This window comes from Herpailurus yagouaroundi, unplaced genomic scaffold (assembly GCF_014898765.1).
Source record: "Herpailurus yagouaroundi ecotype Mexico unplaced genomic scaffold, PumYag 100, whole genome shotgun sequence".
Taxonomy (NCBI): domain Eukaryota; kingdom Metazoa; phylum Chordata; class Mammalia; order Carnivora; family Felidae; genus Herpailurus; species Herpailurus yagouaroundi.
Genome location: NW_024412391.1, coordinates 2,462,148 through 2,485,591, shown reverse-complemented (window position 1 = coordinate 2,485,591; position 23,444 = coordinate 2,462,148). Strand labels below are relative to the sequence as shown.

At 37.2% G+C, this 23,444-nt stretch overlaps 1 protein-coding gene across 1 annotated transcript in view; it reads left to right on the top strand.

Moving 5' to 3' along the window:
* CNTNAP2 (contactin associated protein 2) overlaps positions 1 to 23,444 on the top strand; it is a 2,003,978-nt gene that overhangs the window by 641,561 nt on the left and 1,338,973 nt on the right. The window contains exon 3 of the mRNA XM_040471688.1: positions 14,609 to 14,802. Within this exon, the coding sequence (XP_040327622.1) occupies positions 14,609 to 14,802 (194 nt within the window). The remainder of the gene's footprint in view (positions 1 to 14,608; positions 14,803 to 23,444) is intronic.

Sequence of the window (23,444 nt, the reverse complement as noted above, 5' to 3'; positions counted from 1 at the left end):
ACGACTTAATTGATTTCTGCGGCACATCCTTCCTCAGTCTTCTCTGTAAATAGAGAGCAGATTTACTTGATAACCTACAGAGAAGTATTGCATGTGGAAATTCTGAAGCCCTTCTTAACCTGTAAATTTACCTCTTCCACCATCACCAAACACTTTTCTTTGGGACATGTGTAGTGACCACTCTTTTTACTGTTCTTACTTTACCAGGAAGAAGCACATCTTAGGAATGATGACTTTTATTTATTTATTTATTTTTGGACAATGCCGGTGAATATGCAGTTGGCTAAAGAAGTTGGGAAACCGTCTATAATAAACCATGTTGTTTGCAAAATTCTATGGACTTTAATGGGAATGTATGCCAGAGAAAGGATACAGAGTAAAGCAGTAGGTGGACCAAAAAAAAAAAAAAAAAAAAAAAGAAAGAAAGAAAAAGAAAAAATGACCTCCTGCCCACATAACTTTTAATTTTTTTAAAAAACCATGTGCTCAGTGCATGCCCCAAACTAATGAATTCCTTGACCTTGTTGCATCCGGTAGTGCATCAGAAAGAGGGATACTTGGGAGCAACAGGAAGCTCTTAAGCCTTCTTAACAGGCAAGACTCAAACAACAGTTACCTTACAGTTGCAGAGGGGGAAAATGGCTTCCATGACCTTGACTTGGTTATTCTATGTTCATTAGCCTTTAGTTTTTGCACACAAGACCTCATTTCTATGAATCCTAAGTGTATATTAGATATCTCTTTTTGCCAATAATAAAGTCTTTATTAAGTATGAATACATTCTTCAAATAAATAAATAAATTGTATCCTGACATATAAAAACAGTCTGGTGAATTGCTTATGAAAAAATTCTTTAAAAAAAAACCACCCCAAAGCACAAAACCCTTAATGGCTGGCGTCTAGAAGTGCTCTATAAATATTTGCTGAATGAATAAACTGGGGGAGTTATTCATGGTAAAAATGGAAATGACCAGACTCTTTAATAATAAAGGTTATATATAGTCAAATGTTACTTAGTAATAATATAAATAATATCCCCCGTGATGTTAATAAAATAGATCAACCAAAACTTGGATAATAACTGTTAGTTTTAAGGCAATAAGAAATAAAAATCACTTGATAGTATTGCTAATAAATTCAACATAATAGTTTGTATTACATTTCAGCTTTCTTTGTGAATGAAATTAAAGCCTATTTAGTCCAGTCTCCCATCCTAAGTAAAATCTCCCTCTGAAGAGATTCTTATTATCCAGCTTTCACTTGAGTATCTCCGGTAATGGGGAGCTTACTACTTTTTGTAATAATCCAGTCTATTGTTGGTGTTATCTATTGTAACATTTTTAAAATTGTTATACTGAATTCTGATCACCTGTAGCTTTAATCCTCTTTTCCTAATACAACCACCTGATGTAGCACGCAGAAAATGTCTATTTTATCTTCGTTATAATATTGCCAAGACATTAAAAAATAAGAACATATATAATATACACTGGTCAGGAAATTCAAAAATTGTAGGGCATGTCAATGTTTGAGATTTTCTGAATCAAACTTAATTATTATTTTACGTTAATTAGACTTGTGTACATGTGTTTACTTTTATACCCTGGCCTGGGCTGACTTCCTGCGAAGATTTTCTCTTCCTCATGAGAAGAGAAATCATACTGTGCCTTCTATGCAGAACAGGAAGCTCATCATACTTAATTATGAGGCCACATTAGTTTCAGCCGCTGTCCAGCCTTTATGAAATTTCATGCAGCAATATAGTTCTTGTGTCTGACTTTCATTTTCCTTGTCTATTATAGCATAATCTTAATGTAATATTTGACATTTTATTTTATCTTTTATTGTTTAATGTTTATTTACTTGGAGAGAGTGAGGGTCAGTTGGGGGGGGCGGTGCGTGCAGAGAGAAAGGGGGAGAGAGAAAATCCCAAGTAGGCTCCACACTGTCAGGGCAGACAGAGTCTGACGTGGGGCTTGAACCCAAGCACCGTAAGATCATGACCTGAGCTGAAATCCAGAGCCGGACACTTAACTGACTGAGCCACCCAGGCTCCCCTTGACATTAAAAACAAACAAACAAACAAACAAAACAAAAAGCAAACAAACAAAAAAACAAGTTGGCATTCTTCAAAGGTTTTAAAATGTAGTTGACCTGCCAAATTCCTGAAAAAAATATATATATATTGAGAGAGATAGAGACAGAGAGAGAGGAGGGGGAGGAGCAGAGAGACTGAGAGAGAGAGAGAGAGAGAGAGAGAGAGAGAATCCATTGCAGGGCTCCAACGCAGGAACAGTGAGATCCTGACCTGAGCCGACATCAGGAGTCAGATGCTTAACCAACTGAGCCACCCACGCGCCCTGTTATATATTTTTTAACATATGCAACTAAGCTTGCCTTGCAGTTAAGACTATTTCTCATAACTCAGATAGTCATTTACCTCTGAAGTGATGAATATGTAAAGAAGTCTCCCAACGATTTGCTTTTAATTTTGCCTTATTCCAAGAAAGTTTTGATTTTAATGATGCAATTCATATCTGGATATTATCAACATTATAAACACACCTCCCTGTAAATTTTCATAGCGTTAGGTAGGCAGGACCCTTGGAGGAAGAACTATATTTAATAAAGAAATTTTTGTTCTCTCAGCAAAGTATTTGTTTAAATTTCTTAAAGTCGGCTTGATATTCAGTTTTATTTCTTTATTTAAAAAAATGTTTATTTTTGAGAGAGAGAGAGAGAGAGAGAGACAGACAGAGAGACAGAGTGTGAGCGGGGGAGGGGCAGAGAGAGGGAGTCACAGTATCTGAAATAGACTCCAGGCTCTGCGCTGTCAGCACAGAGCCCAACGCGGGGTGTGAACCCATGAACCACGAGATCATGACCTGAGCTGAAGTTGGACGCTTGACCGACTGAACCACCTAGGTGTCCCAGTTTTATTTCTTGATCAAATTCCAAAATGTAGAGAATTTGCAGCATGATGAATAATCTGTGGACAGACTCTACTAAATGTTGAGTCAAGAAGTACATTTTTTTTACTTAGTCCAAGCAAAATAGTAATTTCAAAAAGATGAGTTAAAGCTGCATAATCTAGGTGCAGATTACAATAGAGAAAGCTGGTATTTTTTAATAACGTATTCCAGGTCAATTCGATATCCTCATGGGGCCAGTGGAATGTGGCTTTCCCCTATACTGCACTTAAAAATCAAGGATGCATACTTGTGGGGTTTGTGGCATTGTGTTGCATCATTGAGAAACTTTATATCTCTGTTCTTTTAAATAGTGGAAGATGGAGATTGTCACCCCTTGATTCCCTCTTGTAAAGCTTAAGCATTTTTGTTCCCCTCAAAGAAATATGATGAAATTAGGCACTTTGATCATTTTGGTTGCTCTCTTTGAACATTCTTCGTTTTTCTGATCTGTCTTAAAATGTCAATCTCATGAGGTTGAGCATTTTTAATATGTTTTATAAGCATATATTCCTGTGTGTGTGTGTGTGTGTGTGTGTGTGTGTGTGTGTGAGTTGTGTGCCTGTTAAGATTCCTTGATCATTTTCTAATTGAATATTCTGAATATGTTTTATGGATTTTTGGGACTTATTTGTCCATGTTAGATGGGAGTGTTTGCTGGTTATAATATATGTTTGCAAATACCATCCTTCGCTCAGTGATTATTAGCCATTTCACTCTTTTATTAATGCCTTTGGGTAATCAACAGTTTCTAATTTTAATATAATCTAATTTATCCATCTTTTCCTATATAGCTAGTGCTTTGAGTCCTATTAAAGAAATCTTTCCCAACTCTAGGAATATGATGCTATTCTCCAATATCATCTCCTAGAGTCTTTAACGTTCAACCCCTCACATTTGAATCCACCCAGTTGTAACTTGATTTTTAAGTACAGTATAGGGGAAAGCCACATTTCACTTGTTTCCATGAGGATACCCAATTGATCTGAAACACATTATTAAAAAATACCTCCTTTAGGGGCGCCTGGGTGGCTCAGTCGGTTGGGTGTCCGGCTTCAGCTCAGGTCACGATCTCATACTCCATGAGTTTGAGCCCCGCGTCGGGCTCTGTGCTGACAGCTCAGAGCCTGGAGCCTGCTTCAGATTCTGTGTCTCCCTTTCTCTGCCCCTCCCCCCGCTCACGCCTCTGTCTCTCTCTTTCTCTCTCTCTTTCTCTCAAAAGTAAATAAATATTGAAAATTATTAAATAAATAAAAATAAATAATAAATAAAAAATACCTCCTTTATCTATTATTTCCCTGTGTTACCTGTGTCATGAATTAAGTGATGGTATGCACTGGATATATGTGGTTTTGTTTCAGGAATCAACACGTTTATTTGGTCTATCCTTGCACTCATAACACTTATGTCTTAATTTACTATAGTTTTATGATACGTTGTGTGACTAACAGCATAAGTGTAGCTATCAGAAAAATGAAAATTAAACTTACATTGAGCCAGAATGTCTAAACTAAACTTAGAGAAAAATAAAAGGCTAACAACATCAAATTTTGGCAAGAATGTGGTACAATAGAAACTCTCATGACATACAGCTTTGTGTATTTGGGGAGGCGGGGGTAAAAGTCGGCTCAACTACTTTGGGAAATTGTTGGCAAAATTGAGTAAAAATGTAAAAATACAAACATTTGTGGACCCACAATACCAGTCCTGTGCATATACCCAACAGAAATGCACAAATAGGTATTCACAGACGCGAACAAGAATGTGATGGCTGAATTATTCATAATAACTCCAAACCGGAAATATCCACATGTTCAACACTAGAATGGGTAAATAAAGAGAAGTAGATGATACAGTGCAATATTAGACGACAAAGAAAATGAGCAATCTGCAACCTGTTGTGTATTGCTAAATACAACCCCATGGATGAATCTCTGGAACAATTCATCAGGGAGGAGAACGGTGACCAGATTTGGAAAAGGACACAATGAGAGCTTTTGGGTTGCTGGCAATGATCTCTTTATAGATCTGTGTGGTGATTGCACACTTGTGTTCATTTTGTGATCATTCCTAGTACAATATGTTCGTGACTTATTCCTTTTTTCTATTTATATGTAAAGCCTTACTAAAAGGCATCAAAAACATTTTGAATGTTGTACCGCGAATATAGTACTGTCGTTAGATGCCATCATTTCCGCCCTGTGTTTTCCACAAAGTAAACGAAGGTTGCGTATTTATTTCTATGCAATATACACCTTAATTATGAACTTGATAATGTACTTGTTCATAACGGCCACCTTAAGGTTATTACTGATGATACAGCAAATTGTGCTGGTGCAAGCTCAGACTTGCAGTCAGTCAAGAGCATTTTACATCATAATCCAGTTAGTTATCCTATTAGGTCTCTCTTCCAGCTTTATGTAATTGACAAATTTCATAAGCGTGTCTTCCATGCCTTAGATAATAAAAATATTAAAAATGACAGTATACAGGATGAAAGCCTGTGGCACATCATTAGAGAGCTCTCTTCAAGTTGACATAGCCATTAATCAACATATTTGGGGCGTAATTATTAACCAATTTTGAGTGTTCCTGAAACTGTTATCTTCCAGACCACATTTTACTGTTTTATATTTATCAGAGATATGGCCCTAATGCTTTACTAAAATCAAGTTAGAGATATATCTACGGAATTCGCTCCATTCTATTAAACAAGAATGTGATCAAAAAGGAAATCCTTAAGTTCACCAACACCACTTTCAGTGTGACCAACCCTCTCTTTTTTCTTTTATTCTAAATACTCATAACCCCCAGATTTTGAGGAAGAGCTTTCTTATCTATTTTTTTCTAGATTTACTAAGTCCCTTGCTTTTAATTCATGTGTGTGTGTGTGTGTCTAATTTTCTGGTAACTCCTTTGATAAATATTCAGAGAAGCAAGGCTCTATCTATGAATGATGGCAGCCTCTTGGGATATAATCTGAAAAAGTTAAAGGAGCTCTACCTCTCCACGTATGTCCTAACTTGTCACAGGAGGTAATTCCCTGTCCTCAGTGATCAGTTCTGTTACTCCCAGCATGAAGTGAAAGCTGTCATTTCTGGAAGCCAGAAATGGAAGACAAGCCATTCTGTTTTCTTGTCATCTAATGATATCTGATGAAATCACTTCTTTTTCTGTTTTGTTTCAAAATGTACCTTCATACTCTTTTGTTTTCACATTCTGTAAGCATTAATTGTCCCCTATTTGGGGAATGACAGTGGCATTGCCATTTTTGCTTCTCTGGCTCATGACAGTTGTTAATTAATGACCATGGCCCCCTTTTCTGCTTCCAATCAACAGGTGTCCACACTTGGTTGGAGCCTATTCTGCTACTTCCAAGTAGGTCACATGTCACATCTTCTAGCTGTTCATGTCCCACTGTAAATAAAATCTGAGCTCATTCGCAGGCAACTTCTAGCACGTCTTCAGATGCTAACTGGTTTTTATTTATCCATGAGCTAATTCTCAACTGTATGCTTAAGCTTTATTTGTTTAAATACCGCATTTCCATCAGTCTCATTATTTTAGGCCATCTTTCATTTGCATGGCATGATATACTTTCCATACTGAACATGCTTTTCAGTGTTCACAAGATCTTTTCAATCCACAGAATCATGTCTTGTTTTTTTTTCAATTTTGAAAAAAAGTCTCAATCATTACTTCTTCAAATTCTTCTTCATTACTTTATTTTCTATGTATTTGTTTTATTCCAGAACTTTTTAGACTGATCAGTGAAACTCCCTCTTTGTCCTTCAGGTCTACAAATTGTAACGGCTTTATTGATGTATAATGGGTGTATGCTAATATTAACATATTGAAATTGTACAGTTTGATCATTTTATATATGTTACACCTATGAAACCATCACCACAGTCAGGGTAACAAATAAACCCATTACCCCAAGAAGTTTTATTTTGCCACTTTCTATCCTCTTCCTTTGCCCTTCCTTCTCCCCCTTCCTCAAACAATTACTGATCTGCCTTTGTTCCTATATGTTTGCATTTCCTAGAATTCCATATGAATGGAATTGTACCATATGCACTTTTTTCCTTCGGTCCTGGATCCTTTCACTCTGCATAGTTGTTTTCAGATTAATCATGTAGCGTGTACCAATGCCCATTCCTTTTTACTGCTGAATAGTATTCTGCCATATGGATATACCCCATTTGTTAAGCTGTTCATCTGTTGATGAACATGTGGGTTGTTTCCAGCTTTGGGCTATTACAAGGAAAGGTGCTAAGAACACCATGTACTGGACTTTGTTATGTTTACATGCTTCATTTTTCTCGGGAAAATACCTAGGAGGGGGTGGTGGGATCATATGGTAATTTGTAGGAAGAAGATGTACCTTCCTCCATTCAGAGGACTCTTTGCTCTCAGCTCTGAGAGGTTTCTTCATATGTGTATGCTAATCGTTATTCAGGTGAAGACTTGAGGAAGGCCCCCTGCTGCCCCTTTCTTTTGCTTCTGACTCTAACCACCTGGTCTCACAGCTCTGTCTTCTCAACTCAAGGACCCTGCCATGTTCTGCCTGGGTTCTTTCTTATGTCTCACCCTGGAAACCCTGTCAAGATCGGAAGCTGGGAAATAGACCGCACTTCATTTGTCCCATATCTCAGGGATCTCAGCACTTGGTTGCCTCACATCTTATGTCTTGCAAACTGTCGTTCCATACATTTTGTCTGCTTTTTCATTGTTTCAGGTGGGAAAGTAAATTCGTCATGGAGTCATGTGACTCCATCTTGGTCAAAAGCAGAAGTTCTTGAATTCTAACATGTTTTGTATTTTTCTGTGTTGACTTTTTCTTCTTTTCTTTTGGAGTTTATTTATTTGAGAGAGGAAGGGGCAGAGAGAGAGAGAATCCCAAGCAGACTCCACGCTGTCAGCATAGAGTCAGATTGAGTCAGATTGAGCCCCACAATCCCATGAATCGTGAAATCATCACCTGAGCTGAAATCAAGAGTCAGACCCTAAAACAACTGAGCCACCCAGGAGCCCCTGTGCTGACTTTTGTATGAATCCTTCAATATTACCTTTCAGCTGATTGATTCTTTTTTGTGATGACATGTAATTTGTGGATTTTGCTCTGATGAAGTTTTCTTTTTCCTATTGATGACTATATTCTTTTTTATTCTAAGATCACTGTTTTTTGTTTGTTTGTTTGTTTGTTTGCTTAGTATCTGTCTGCAAACGTTTTATTTCCCCTGGTTGTGTCTGATCATTACTGCTATTTTTAATGGATGACATTACTTATTTTATATTTTTTGAGAACCTAAAACAAGTATATTTCCATGGTCCTTAATGACTGTTACATCTGGAGTTAATTTCCATTGAACTTTTGATTTCCTTAGCCAGTTTTGTGCCATTTATTGTCTTTCCTGTGGTTTGAAACTTTGGTTTGCCCACTCTTCTTGACGACCAGTCTGTTTGTCTCTCTGTCTCTGTCTCTCTCTCAATTCCCTATCAACTTGTAACTTTCTCTACTCAGCTTCCCACGTCTTCAGTCCAGAACCACATCTTACCTGCTTTGCCTTGTGCCTTTGTCTGGGGCTGTTATTAGAGAATCACAGGTCCAATGACTAAGCCAGTGGTGCCGAGCACATGCATACCTGGTTTCTAATTCTCTGGGCACGTTTTCCTGTAAACCATGGATCCAAGCCATAGATCCAAACCATACATCCAACATCCAAGAGCTGTTTCAGTCTCGTTTGATAAGAAAGTTTTCCTGGGCTACCTTTCAACCCTGACCCAGGCTTCCTTTCTCTGACACAGATGGGGACACTCCCATCCAACAATATTTCCCAGGAACTAGTGCCCCACTGCCTCTTGTGTATTCCCAGACCCTGACTCCAGCCAGCCTCTGCTTTGGTCCTACTCACTGCTTTGCATTTTGGTTGCATTTCTTGTGCATGGAGATGCCTATCTTATTTTTTTTATCCTGGCTATGTCTTTTTCAATTTTCTTTTTATCTATCTTATCTAAAAATACTGTATATTTAGAGCAGAAGGAGGCCTTCAGGCCTGAACTCATAATGCTATCTTGCCCCAAAGTCTCCTTTTCAATTTATTCTTTTCATCTGATACATATTTCTCAACCAGTTATTAAAGGTAGTTATATATTTAATTGAAAATTTCTTCTACCTTTTTCTTTTAAATTAGAATCTAGGCTTATAATCTCTGGTGGTGTTACAACCACCCGCTTGGGCATCATGTTTATGCAGGAGCCATTTATCACTGGAAAAGAAATTTCAAGCCCTCTCTTGAACCACCTACTAAGTTTTTCTTTTCTCTCAGAGGTACCAACTTACAAATTACAAAGCAGAAAGGGCCATCATCATTATAAGTTTTCACGAAGTTTAGAGTGGTAGTCCCACCCAGTTCTCCAGGTTCTCTGTTATAATTTATCACTCAAGTAACTCCAGTAGAGTGGGAAGCTAGAATACAAACACTGTGCATCTTTATAACACACACGCACACGCACACACACACACACACACACACACACACACACAGGAGGGATGTATGCATGTGAGTGAGAGAGAAAAAAGAGAAGAGAGAAAGAGAGGGATGGATGAAAGGAAGCAGAGTAAGAGAGGGAGAAAAGGGGAGGTAACTGCTTAAGGAATGGTAAAATTTCTGTATAAGTGCACATCTTTCAGTTCATGCTAACCATTTACTCGATATCAACTGATATTTTGAGTTCTCTTATCTCCAAATGTGAATGAGTGTTGTCTTAGAAACTAAGAGTTTATGACTATTCATTATCTCCACCTCCTCTACCTCCTCTTGAACTTGGCAATTTTTTTCCTTTGTGCCAGCACGGTCTCCACTGGGAACACATTTGCCCTGTTATACTCTCCACAATATGTTGGGGAGCACTTCTGCTCTCTTATACCCTATTTTCCTGAGGTTTTTGTGATGAAAGAGTTATCATCCTTAATCCTTGGATCGATAGAGGTTACACATTTCACAAGTCAAATGAACAAAGTAATCAACTTCCCCAAATTACATTGCTTTATAGATCAAAGAGAAAGAGGAAACTTTTCATCGATCTTTCCACCATGTTCTTCACAAAAGCCTGACATTTGCCCTCCCCTTGAGGTTAATCACTATTCTCTCCACATAGACTTCTACAAAGGAATAACTTTGAACTTATAGTTTCCCTTCTTTTAGAATTTTGCTTCCCTTAAAGTGGACAATAAATTCTACTTTTTAAAGTAGCAAGATTAACGGGATTAAGTCATTGGGTTTTTAAATTTTTTTAATTAAAAAAATTTTTAATGTTTATTTTTGAGATAGTGAGCAAGTATGAGTGGGGGGGGGGTTGTGGGAGAGAGAGAGGGAGACAGAGGATCTGAAGTGGGCTCTGTGCTGATAGCAGAGAGCCGGATGCGGGGCTCAAACTCACAAACCATGAGATCATGACCTGAACCAAAGTCGGATACTTAACTGACTGAACCACCCTGATGCCCCTGGGGTTAAGTAGTTGTATGTTAATTGCCTCCTTATTGAAAAATTGTAATGCAGCAAAAAATGGGTAACTTAAGAAAATTTATACTGGAATATTTTTTGAGGAGTAGTTAGGGGAAACATTCTCAATTTCAGCCAGCAATTAATTGCTCATATTTTCCCCTTTTCAGTCATTGTGATGATTGCTTATTTACTTCAATGACCAAAGTACCGTGTTGCTCTTAGTAACACAGAGACAGAACTTTATACAGTTGGCTGGAGAGTTTCTCCTAAATTTGGAACAATATATCTAACAGATAAGAAAATATATTTATAATCTCTTGATGACTCAGTACTTATTATCCCAGAAGTTCATCTACAGCTCCTCTAAATTACAGAATTCTATGTAAAATAAGCATGTGGATGATGCATCACTATAGAGAATATTAGATACTACAAGAGGGGAAAAACAGCATAGAGATAATGCACAAAGACAGAGACAACTAACTCCCATTGTTAGGGAGCGGATTCTCGGAAGAGTGGTTCCAAGGAGGTGTTGTAGATTGGATTCCCCAGGATACAAATTCTAACATGGAGAAGAGCGTGTAGGGAATTTATTACAGAGTACTTTTGGGGATGGAAACCTGTGGGAGATAAGGGGATGAAGTAGGAAAAGGCAGAAGGAGAAGTTGAGATGCAATGGAGTGTCAATGGAGGCTTCACTGAGTTCTGCAAACTGAGATGACCCACCAGAGTTTTCCCAAGTTGACTGGCCATTATATCTGTATGACCCCAAGAAGGAATGTGCCCTTGGATAGAGTGTCTCTTTTTTACTCAGGGAGTTCCTAAACAGGAATTACAGCTAACTACAGTCTCTAGACAATAACTGAGGGAAGAATTCCTCCTTTCATAAAGAACAACCTGAATGACGTCCACTGCAGGAGGTAATGTTTGCAGTAAACAGGCTGGTACTTGAAGGAGAAGTGAGTTTCTCAGTTGTACTGGAACATGTCACACCCTTGTTTCTCTGGCTGCTTCATCCTAACAACAACAGAGTTATTTCTAACAGAGGTGTATGGCTTGCAAAGCCTAAAATATTTAGTATTGAACCCTCTATAGAGGAAGTTTGCTGACCTTTGATATAGGGTTACTACCGTCAAGTAGTATTATACCACACCCTAGTAACATGAGGACCTCGATACATAATATATCTGTGCTGGCCCCTGTCCTTTGTGCACTTGTCGTCGTATGTTTTACTTCTACCTCTGTTAAAACCTAATTCACTGTCACTATTTTTGTTTTAAATGCTCAATTATCTTTTAAAGAAATCTGAAAACATGAACAAATACTTTGTATTTACTGTTGCGTCTACCATTATCAGCATTCATTTCTTGATACGAGTTTCAATATGGTATGAGTAAATACGATGTGATATGAGTAAATGTGATATGTATAAATATGAGTAAATGTGATATGATATGAGTAAATATGAGTCTCAATATGGTAAATTTTCCTGGAAGCTGAAACGTGTACATTTCTTAAAGTATGTACCTATTGGTGATGAATTTTCTCAGCTTTTGCCCTAAATATCATTTTTTGTTCATGTTTAAAAGATATTTTTGCTGGATATAGAACATTAGATTGACATATGTTTTTTCCCTTTCCTTTTCATCGTAACAGGTAATGTCATTCTGTTGTCTTTCACCTTGCATCATTTTTGCTAAGATATTATTGTCCTCTGGCTACTTTTGAGATTTTTCTCTTTAGCATTATTTTTTTAACCAATTGATTATGATGAGACTTGGTGTTGTGTTTTGTATTGTATTTATCCTTTTATACTGCTCACAGCTCCGTGAATTCCTTAGATATCTAGGTTTATTATTTTCAGCCACTGTTTCTTCAAATTGATTTTTTTCTGCCTCAGTCTCTACCTTCTCTGCTTTTAGTTCTCTATTTGCATGATTGTTAAGACACTTACTATTGTCCTGCAGGCCACTGGAGTCATGTCCATTTTTAAGCCTTTTGTCCCTTCTGAGCTACAATTTGAAGGGTTTATGTGGCCCCGGATTCAGACATTAATGTTTCCTTCTCAGTTTCTAATCCAGTACATGGTTTTTTTTGTTTGTTTGTTTGTTTTTCAACGTTTATTTATTTTTGGGACAGAGAGAGACAGAGCATGAACAGGGGAGGGGCAGAGAGAGAGGGAGACACAGAATCGGAAACAGGCTCCAGGCTCTGAGCCATCAGCCCAGAGCCCCGCGGGCTCGAACCCACAGACCGCGAGATCGTGACCTAGCTGAAGTCGGACACTTAACCGACTGCGCCACCCAGGCGCCCCTAATCCAGTACATGTTTTATTTCAGGTATAAACATGGTTCAGAAACTTCTATTTTGTTCTCTTTGTTTATCTTTTCCCCATTAATATCTCATATTTGTTTCTTCACTATTTGTATATTTTCTTTCAAATAATGAACTAATGTATAAGCTCAGTGTTAAAGTCCTGGTCTGCTAATTTTATCATCTCTGTCATTCTATTGGCTGTCTTTGCTCTGGTTGTAAGTCATTTTTTCCTGCTCCCTGAAATGTCCGATATTTTTAAAAAAAAATCTATACTGAGCATTATGGATGCTCTGTCACTGAGCTTGAGCAAGAAGCTAATTTATTTGTAGGTCAGACTGATCCTTTTTCAGGCTTATTACCAATCTTTGTTCAGGTGTGTCCTGAGTAACGCTTATTTTAGGACTCAATCATCCTAATCTTTCTGAGATCTCTGGTGATGCTATCTATGCAGATTTTCAGGGCTCTTTCTCTTTACAGCTGCCCCTTCCCTGGTACTTTGTGCTACAGATTCCATCTGTAGGATGGAGCTTTGATTTTGATGTATCTTCATCTCAGTGACACTGCTGAACTCTGTTTGGGACACTCTTCCATGTGCCAAAATCCAGAAAGTGAACCAGGCATTACCTTATTTTTTTATCTTCTCTTGTGGATCAGGGATCCTGCACTGTCTGTTGTCTAATCCCTATAAAGGGTAATTTTATACATTTTGTAGTTATGTGATTTTTTTTACGGCAGGAAGGGTATTCTATCATAGCTGAAAGCAGAAATAAGCCATATAAACATCATTAAATGAATGATATATCTGTGATGATTTACAAAATGATTTCTCTTACCGTAGTCCTCATAGAATAAATTATTTTATTGTCAGCTTTTAAGTTTTTTTATTTGAAAAGTGATGCATATATATATATCTAAATACTGTACATTGGATGATTTATTGAATATTTCATTATCATTTGCTCCCATTGGTAGCCAAATTCACTGAAAAAATTATTTTGCTCCTTAGCACTAAGCATTATGGCATATTTTCTGTAATGTATTTATGTACAACCATCGTTATTTTCCATAGTGGTATAGACTAGGAGTATTGTTGTTCCATATTAATGTTCTATTTCTAAAGATAGTTTTACCTTTTTGTTATCTGACAATTATTATATTTTACCAAAAGGACTTTTACTTCATTTAGTAACTGAAATGATTTTCCTAGAAATGTTGTTATCAAGAGGCGTTGGTTGTTTATCTCTTAAATGTTAGTGAACGAATTACCTGATTAGCTATGTACCTTATTTCTCATGAGTACAGAGCTTAATGTAAGATTAGGCCTCATCTTAAGAACTATGAATATTCTTTGGGCTCCCAAATTTTTAAAGCAAAATAGACTTTAGAGTTGTACATAATTGCTTTTTGTTCCATTTGTAATCTACTCAAACATAAAGCCCCACATGAGGAATTAATAGATTGTTACATTTTTTTTCCTAGTGATTTTTAGTTGAAGAATTCATGGTAAATTGATCAACCCTCAGCCAATTAGACTCTGACATGTACTAATAAGATCTAATTGAGGAATGATGAAGACATTTGCTCAGGAGAAAATGAGCACATAATTACACCATAAAGAGGTTAGAGTATCAATGTTACCCAGCTGGAAGAATATTAGTTGAAGTCCCAATGGCATCTATAAAGGACACTCCAAAATATGTCTATGAATGTTGCACTGCTAAGGCCAATTAAAAGATGTAGATAAATCCATTATCAACAGTAGAATTTCAGCTCTAAATATCTGTTTTCCTCTCTTGCCTTAACCTTCTTCAGGTGCTGGGGGATGGTCTCCATCCGACAGTGACCATTACCAATGGCTTCAGGTTGACTTTGGCAATCGGAAGCAGATCAGTGCCATTGCAACCCAAGGAAGATACAGCAGCTCGGACTGGGTGACCCAATACCGCATGCTGTACAGTGACACTGGGAGAAACTGGAAACCCTATCATCAAGATGGGAACATCTGGGTGAGTCACTGTCAGAAAGGCAAACACAGAATTGAGTGGCAGATGTGTGACCTCAGCCTGTCCAGGTCCTGGCACGATCTGGGGAGGTGGAGAGGGTTTGGTGGTGGCCTGGCTGAAGGTTTATCTTGTCAGTTTTGTTTCTCGTCTTTGTGTTCATGTCCTCTGGTACTTGCTGAGGGAGAAAAAAATGTGAGCAAAGCAAAAGGAGGTGGGGAAATGGATCAAAATCACAGTGTGCCCTGCCCCACCTCTTGCCTTTCCTAAATGGTAGAAAACCCTTATCTTGCAGAGTGGATGCGTCCCCCTTCCCTGGTTTCTAGTATATTTCACAGAAATCAAAATCTCCCAAGAAACCTGTGTTAAACCTGAAAAAAAAAAAAAGGTAAATAATTTCATGATAGTAAGGTACTAGAATTTTGTTAAACACAGTATTTCAAGTTACTATATTTTTTTCTGGAGTACAGAATGGAAATGGTACAAATTTTACCAACATACCAAAGTGAGTTAAGGATATAGAATAAAAAAAAAAAAATCCTGACTTAGGTTTTCATTCCTTACTCCCCCCCTCTCTCGCTTGCCTCAGACTGTTTCTGTTTGGAGGTATTTAGTTACATCATTAAAGGACAACATGAGACAAGGTCTACTGCCAACAGAGCTTGGATGAACTGGCGGGCACTGGGCAGGGGGCTGTGGAGTCTGAAGCACTTTACCACCTGCCAGAAGCAAGTTCAGTTTTTCTTTTGCTTTAATCCGGGCCTGTTTGGACGAAGCACTATTTACTGAGTTACTGACCATTTATGTATAAAGATAAAAATCAGATAGAAAAATGGTTTTGTTTTGTTTTGTTTTGTTTTTAAAGAAAAACCAAATGGAAGACCAGCCGTAGCTCTGGAGCACGTCAGGCAACACCCTCAACATCCCCTCCCCCAAACAGTTTTAATTTTTTTAAATGTTGCTGGTCCTCACTCTGAGGTGTATACACTTGTCACTGTTTGTCTGACCAAAGCCATCAGGAAGCCATTCATTCATCGAGTCAGTCAGTCACTCAGTCAGTCTTGTTGATTGAAAAAATAGTTTCCTCTGGCTGCAATTTCTGCCCAAGGCTCAGGGCAATGAGTCTTAATATGCGCTGTCCATTTGAATCACCTAAACAGGTTTTAAAGTTCGTGGATTCCAGGTACACTCAGATCAATGAAATCCAAATTGTGTAAATAGAAATTAGGTTAATGGCAATGATAGCTTTTTTTGAAGACAGAGATCTTCCAATTCAGGTAAAATACTGAATTGTGAGAATATAATTGAGAGGAGTAGGAGCAGTAATAGAGGGCAAGAAAAGAAATGCCCCATATTTTATTTAGGCCATTATTATATTAGTGGTCTAGACCTTTATTGCAGATCTGTATTTACTTCATTCTGTTATTATGAGAGAAAAATAGTTTAAACCACCTACTCTTAAAATATTTCAGTTAAATTGGAAAGTTGTGTGACTCCAATCAAATGTTCAGCACGTTTGAATAAATTATTTTAAAATACTAAATTTCGAGGGATCTAGTCTAGTTTAATTATTTAGAAAAGCATCCATAACCAAAGCCAAGTAAAGCCATCAGTGTTAAACAGGAAGAAAGAAGGAGGAGAAAGAGGAGGTTCACTTCTTAAATTGCGTCCTTCACAGTATTAGGTAGAGTGCTGGGAATTTTCAACCTGATTAATGCCCCTCTCCCTTAGAGAATTTATATTTTAAAAATCCTCCAGTAATCTTTGTGAGGAGACAGAGTTTAGAGCTCCTAGTTTGGGTAGGTGGTCATCTCTATAGCAGGAACCAGTGTTCGTAACTGGTGTGTAAAATAAGGATATAATGCTCTGATAATAAAAAGTCCTCCAGAGTAGTTCTTTAGAAATAGCTTTTACCAAGCCATGATGATATGACAAAAACATGTGTATATTGAGATGGATAAGCTGTAGGAAGCAAGAAGTGGAGAAAATATCTCTTTATGGAAAGTCTTCCTCTTACAATTAAGGTAATTCAAAGCCCCAAACCTAATCTACAGAGAAGTAATTTTCAAGTAGAATAAACTAGAAAACTTTAAAATGTGTGGATGTGTGGGTCCCACTTCTGGAGATTTGGTTTAGTTAGTCTATGGTGTAACCTAGGCATCAGGATTTTAAAGTTCCCCAGGTCATTGTGATTTATAGCCAACACTGAAAACCGTATTTTAGATGTTTTCTGGCCTATAGGGAGGGTGGGGGTGGAGGAAGGTTATTGTGACATTAGGTTTTATTGTGATATTAGATATTAGGTTGTTAGAAAGGACCTTCCTCGAAGTTTAGCAGAGAGAAAGAGTCTGACCCCACAGACCAACCAGACAACTGCAAGTAGACAGTTCAGGTTCAGCACACAAATTCTGCCAGTAAAGCATTCATTGTTTTCCAACTCTGTGGACTCTAACTTGAAATCAGATTATCATGTTGGTGAAATTATTTGAGGGCTGCAAACTGGACTCCAAACAATCTTGCACGTTTCTGTTTTTGTAAAGTGTCCATCCCATGATTGAGAGTGCTCAGTCCTCTCCTATCCTAGTGAGAGTGATGGCTGCTAAAATACAGAGGTATTTGGGCTTTACTTTACTTACCATGTACGTAGCAGTTAGGGATAGCTCATTCTGACTAAATACAGAGACGTAAGTTCAAAGAGCTAAGAAAGGTGGAATTTTCCAGGGTGAGTTGGACTCTTGGTTTACATAAGATACCAAGTGTTGGGTGAAGGGGACAAGGCCATGAAATGGAAATATCACCAACTGTGAAGGTAGACTACATCTCCATTCAGGGCTCTCCACCTTTTCTGATGGTGTGGAGTGTATTGTTTCCTGCCATTCTGACGTTCGTCTTGTTTCTTCCTTTCAAGTCCTATATATATATTTTTGTTGTTAAAAATAAGTATGCGAGGAGTGACTATTTCTCCGTGAAAGTGTAGTGAGCTACTTATGAAATTATAGAACTCAAAACAAGTGTGAGACAGAAACTATATGCTGTGAAATATTTTTGAGTGCCAGTGAGCCTGCAACATAATGATTATGGTTTCATCGTCGCTAATGTGAAAGTAGTCCATTGCTCTGACGTATTCTAAACGAAGTAAAACTCGTTTTCTAAAAATTCTTGAGGACTTTAGAGCTATGTCTTAGCATGCATTGAGTGATTAACATTTAGCAATTACAGATCTCGGCGAAAATATGTTTTGGACATAAGTCTATTAAACATTAAATATTAAATTTTATTGTAGTCCGACTACTGCTTAACATGATGTGTATTGCACTTAAATGAAAGAGATTTCTGAAACAGATTTGGGTAGCCATTTGATGGACAACACCCTATACCATGGGAAGTTTCAGATAGTTAAAAATTTTTGAAGCTGATCTGGTTAGGAAGTTGCTTTCCTCAGCCGTTCCTAAAATGATTGATCACCTGAGAAGAAGACACATTAATGGGAATCCAATCACTTAAGTGTTACTTTCAACAAATGTCAAATGGTTATTCCTTCTGCAATTATAGGGGGATGGACAACACAGCCAATTCTTTTGTCATATTGTTATTAAATGTTCCTGTGGAGAATCTATTGGATAATATGTTAAAATACGTGAAAAACAAGTCCTGTCGGCGAGAAATTATGACAGCTTAACAAGATTTTAAAGTCGTGAATCTAACTGTGGAATCTGATTGCGAAATGATGATGGCTCTTGAAAATATTCCTGAAGAATGGTTTATCTGAATATTTAATACTCAAAGATGTGAGTTGCTAAATGTGCTTGGCTAGTCAAACCTTCCCATTCCTCAGTGATAATCCTAGGCATAATGGAATTCTTTATACTTTATTCACAATGCCATTTCCTTCTCTTCAGAATTTTCTTTCTAATGTAGAAGAAAAATACGTATAGATTGGTAAAATCGCCTACCCCTCCCCCCACCGAAAAATCATTACATTTGCATATTCCACAAGCTCTAATTTGCATACTGCTCTTGAGGTGTTTTCTGGTTTCCTAAGTATAATCTGTAGGAGAGAGAGGAAATAGTCTGTCTGAGCATTTCTTATCAAAAGTCCATTCAGCATTACATTAAATAAGAATTCCAGCAGATTTTTGCTGGGAGGCTGCATTTAGTTTTGCTTGGGAAATTCAATTACCGGTTTTTGAATGCAGATATTTGGATCCAAAATAGGAAATTGAAGTATTAATAGTGAATGCCTTCTTTACATACCATTATTGTTTTGCAGGAGAGTAACATAGTACAAGTTTACCTATAACTTAAATGTAGTTTTTCTTTTTCTTTTTAAAAAATTTTATTAAATGGTGAGAAAATGCTTATATATCCCTAGTTATTTTTTAAAGGAGTTTTATCCCCTTTGTTGATAGTAGGCAGGTTTCAACCAGAGATCAGTGACCACTGAATTTATTAGATGGAGAATCCCACGGAACAGAAATGTTTACTATATTTAAATTACATCATTACATATTTATCAAGAATATAGGAATATATAAGCCCATATTCTCTAAGCAATATTAAATAAAATATTAATTTGCTAGGTAAGTTAGAAACCTGGATCTCTTACACGCTTTTTTTCACATACGTACTCACACAAAAAACTTCATTGTTTCTAACACATTTGAAACATTTAAAAATATGAAAAGCAAATAACAGCACATTAATTGATTAAATTCTTTGTTTTTTGAATATCAATTCAACAGCTGGAATATGTATTCTCTACCTCCTTTTTAATCAAATATCTTACCAACTGATATCTACATAATAAAAGTTCCTAAAACATCTTTGTAGGTTGTAGGTAAGTAGGTTCACTTAGTAGGTTTCCCTAAGTGAAAGCCAAGATTTGGATTCAAAAGGACTGAATTCAAGTATCTGGGTTCGTATATTCAGTTTATAAACTCGGAGAAGTCACTTGGGAGTAATGTCTCTTGGGAGGTTTACATGAGATTAAGTAAGTAAAGAAATTTATCAAACTCTAGAGATTGAGAAACATGTACGGTATCACGTGCCTGTATAGAAGCATCTACAAAACTCGTAGCATTCTACAAAATTAGCGTAGTGTTTCTTTTCAGTGAGAGTATCTGCTATGATCATTTTAGTTTAGTCCCCCTCTATCCTTTCCAGATATATTCTACCTTTGTTTACTCTTATTTGTGGTTTAAAATATCTGAAAAAATTTTGGTGACGGAAGCCTGACTTAAAATGAGAAGGGAGATGTAAGCAAACCTCTGGCGTATCTTCCAATGAACAAATGGAGTGGGGCCATTGATTGACAGTGTGGTTCCGGCTGGGCTTGTAGAGCATGTCTGGTAGGCCTAGCTCAGTGCCAAGTGCCTTTGCAGTGCTTGGAACGAATTATTTGTTACCATAATGATGGTCATGTGTCCAATGAGCCATGTAAGGGGATATTGTGTAAAAATGAATGGATTATTCTGTCCTCTCTTTTCAACCATTTGTATAGTGGTTGCGTTAATTTTCCAAATCGCTTCCAAATCTGTTCCAGTTATAAACGTAAAGCACAACTACTTTGCAGTTCAATAGTATACTTAGACTCTTTTGAGCAACTCTAGAAATTTTTCTCTGCCTTTGGAACTACAGAGGAAGATAACCATCCCTCTCGCTTGCTCTTGTAACTTCCATCAGATGATAACATCCCTTCTTCACTTAGGACACTAATGCAATATGTCTCAACAGTAGCTGTGAACTTACTTGTTGATGTATGCACGTGCATTGTGGTTGCAATCCATTATTTGGGGAAAGGACTAGGCAGGCATATTCAGAACAAGTTTATGGGTAACTTATTGAGAAATAAGACATAGCAGAATAATCTGCATTAAACCCTTTCTAAAATGGCCCTTGATATAAACGGGATAAGCATCTTTAGGACTTGTATAGGAAAAAAAAATAATTTCCAGGGTGAATTTAGAATAAGCTTCTTATTTCTGTGAAATACATTTTTTCTGTTTACACCCCTCTTAGGCTGGGAGATATTTTTAAAATCTCATGAATTTTAATAAATTGAGTGGATATTCCAGATCCTTCTGCATATACTATAATGCCTCTAGTAGTGAATGTTGATCACCTTTCCAAATCCACATTTGTATTGTGAGATTCTCATTTTAAGGGGTCATAGGATTTTGTCTTGCATCACCTTTTGAGTCATTCAATATGGTACACATAGACACATGTGGAAAAACCATTCTAGCCAATGTGGTTATGTGTTTAATTTTTGCCAAAAATCTGGAAGATAAAAATAAGGTGGTATTAATAATAGTGACATACACTGTTAGGTAAAAGAAGATGATATCATCTTATATGATATGGCTTCTTACAGGCAATGAAGTAACAGTATATTATTCTTCACAGTGTAGCGCATTTTTCACTGATGAGTTAAAACGAAGTATATGTAATCATTATTCTAAATTTTTTAAGTATATTTGATTGCTTGAAGAGCATGCTGAAAGAGAAAGTGGTCTCATTAAGCAAAATGATATTAACAGGTGCTTATTTTGCTCTGGGCTCGAATAATGGAGACGCTGATATTTGTCTTGTGAGACTAAGGTTGGCTTTAGGTGACAAGGGACTGAATGAGTCCAGGTGAATGCAAATTTATATAAAGCGTTGATAGATAGGTACCTGCAAATATTCTGAAGAATAATAATGAATAATATCGTTTCAGATGAGCGTGTCTACCCCACTCAAGTTGGAGCTTGGTGGAAGTTAGGAGAGTAGCAGTATGTCTCCATGGGAGAATGTAGGGTGATGACAAAATGTGCTGTTTGGTGGCCACAAGTCCCTGAGAGGCAGTGGAAATAGCAGCTCACTGGTGCACTGTGGCACCGGACCACCTTTCACAGAGATCTGTGTGGCTTGAGGAGATTTCTTAACCTTTCTGGGCTTAAATCTCTTCACCTGTAAAATGTAGCTAATAACACCCCTTACTTCCTTTACCTCAACAGAGATTATAGGTATTAAGTTAATAATCCATGTGAAGAGCTTAGGAAAATACGTGGCACATATTAAGCACGCCATTATAATCACGTTACATATATTTGTGACTTCCAGGTGCATTGCTGTCATATTGGATTGGATCTGTCCTTGGAAATTCAAAATAGCCTGTTACTTTCACTTTGTAACAGCTTTTCCGTATTAACATGTTGGCGTGTGTATTGTAATACATCTGTGCTTCTCTGCTTGAAATGACTAATAACTCATTTTTAAGTATAATTGAGAACGCTAATTTCATTTACATCACTTGAATCATGATCGTCCCATGGAGTCTGAGGCACCGCAGTACAAATTGTGTCTGGGCAGTTCTTCAGGTCTGTTTTCTATTAAACTTCGGTGAAAATAATGACCGCGATGTTTCCATCAGACCTAGCTTAATAAATTCACTTTTATTGACTTTGGAAATCAAGGAAAATAAGCCATTTTTGCCTACAGTCCTCCTGCGTACCTTCTTAGGCTAACTCAAAAGAGTAAGATAAGCAGACCGAAAAACAGGCTTTGTAAGAATTAGCTAAGACAGGTTATGCTGGTTAGCCATGAAAATGGAAAGCCAGACGGAGCGAGGCGCTATCTGAATGTCTTGAATCAGCAACAACAGCATCACCTGAGAGCTCGTTAGATATTCAGAATCCAGGGACCCAGCCCATACCTTTAAAACCAGAATATACAGTTTGGCAATATCCACAGGTGATTCGTATGCATGTTAAAGAGAGAGTGTGTTGTTTTCCATATTTGAGCAGCTCTTGCTAGGAAGAAGAACTAGGATTGGACCCTATGTCTCCAAAGCAAAAGGCAGAATTAGAATTAGAATCAGAATTTGCAGTGCAAACTGCAGAAAAAGAGCATAAGCTTTGATGAAAAGGCACTTACTGAGCACCTACTGTTTACTAAGGGTTGGAGATAAACCACAGTCAGTTTCTTCTAGGGGCAAAAAATCTAGAGGCAATGCTAAACATATAAGTTTATGATTATATTTTATGGTTATATGTGTTTTAATGGAAAGAGACTTGCACAGGTTGTTCTGGGAACACACATACACACATATGCCTCATTCATAGTGGTTGAGGGTCATGGTCAACAAAGACTTCTTGAGTTCCTAAATATTTTTGGCTAAGTAGGTAAGGAGCTGGTGATGTAGAGAAGAGAAGCAAAAGGTCATTTCCAGCAGATGAATCTTCTGAGATAGGTTGGGATGGATCGTAAGACACTATAAATAATTACATCTTTTCCAACTTACAAACAAACAAAAATCTGACTTTTCTGTAAAATTCTAAAATCATATCCTTTAAATCAATCATGTAAATTTGGATATGTAAATATCCAACTTTGAAAGAATGTTGGTGTCGACTAGGGTGCATCTCTGTACTACTCATAATGCAGAGTTCACTGCCAAGCACGTAATAGATGCTTAAGAGTGTACAGTTGAATCGAAGTACCTCATTTTGAAGATAAATGGGCTGAAGCTAAGAGGCATGATGTTACTTAAATTTGAGCTACACATCCAGTTACAATGACCCCAGTACTCAATAGGGAGACATGTACCTATTTTCAGTTTATCAAGAAGCATCATTATTATAGTGACTGTTTGCTTATTTTGACTA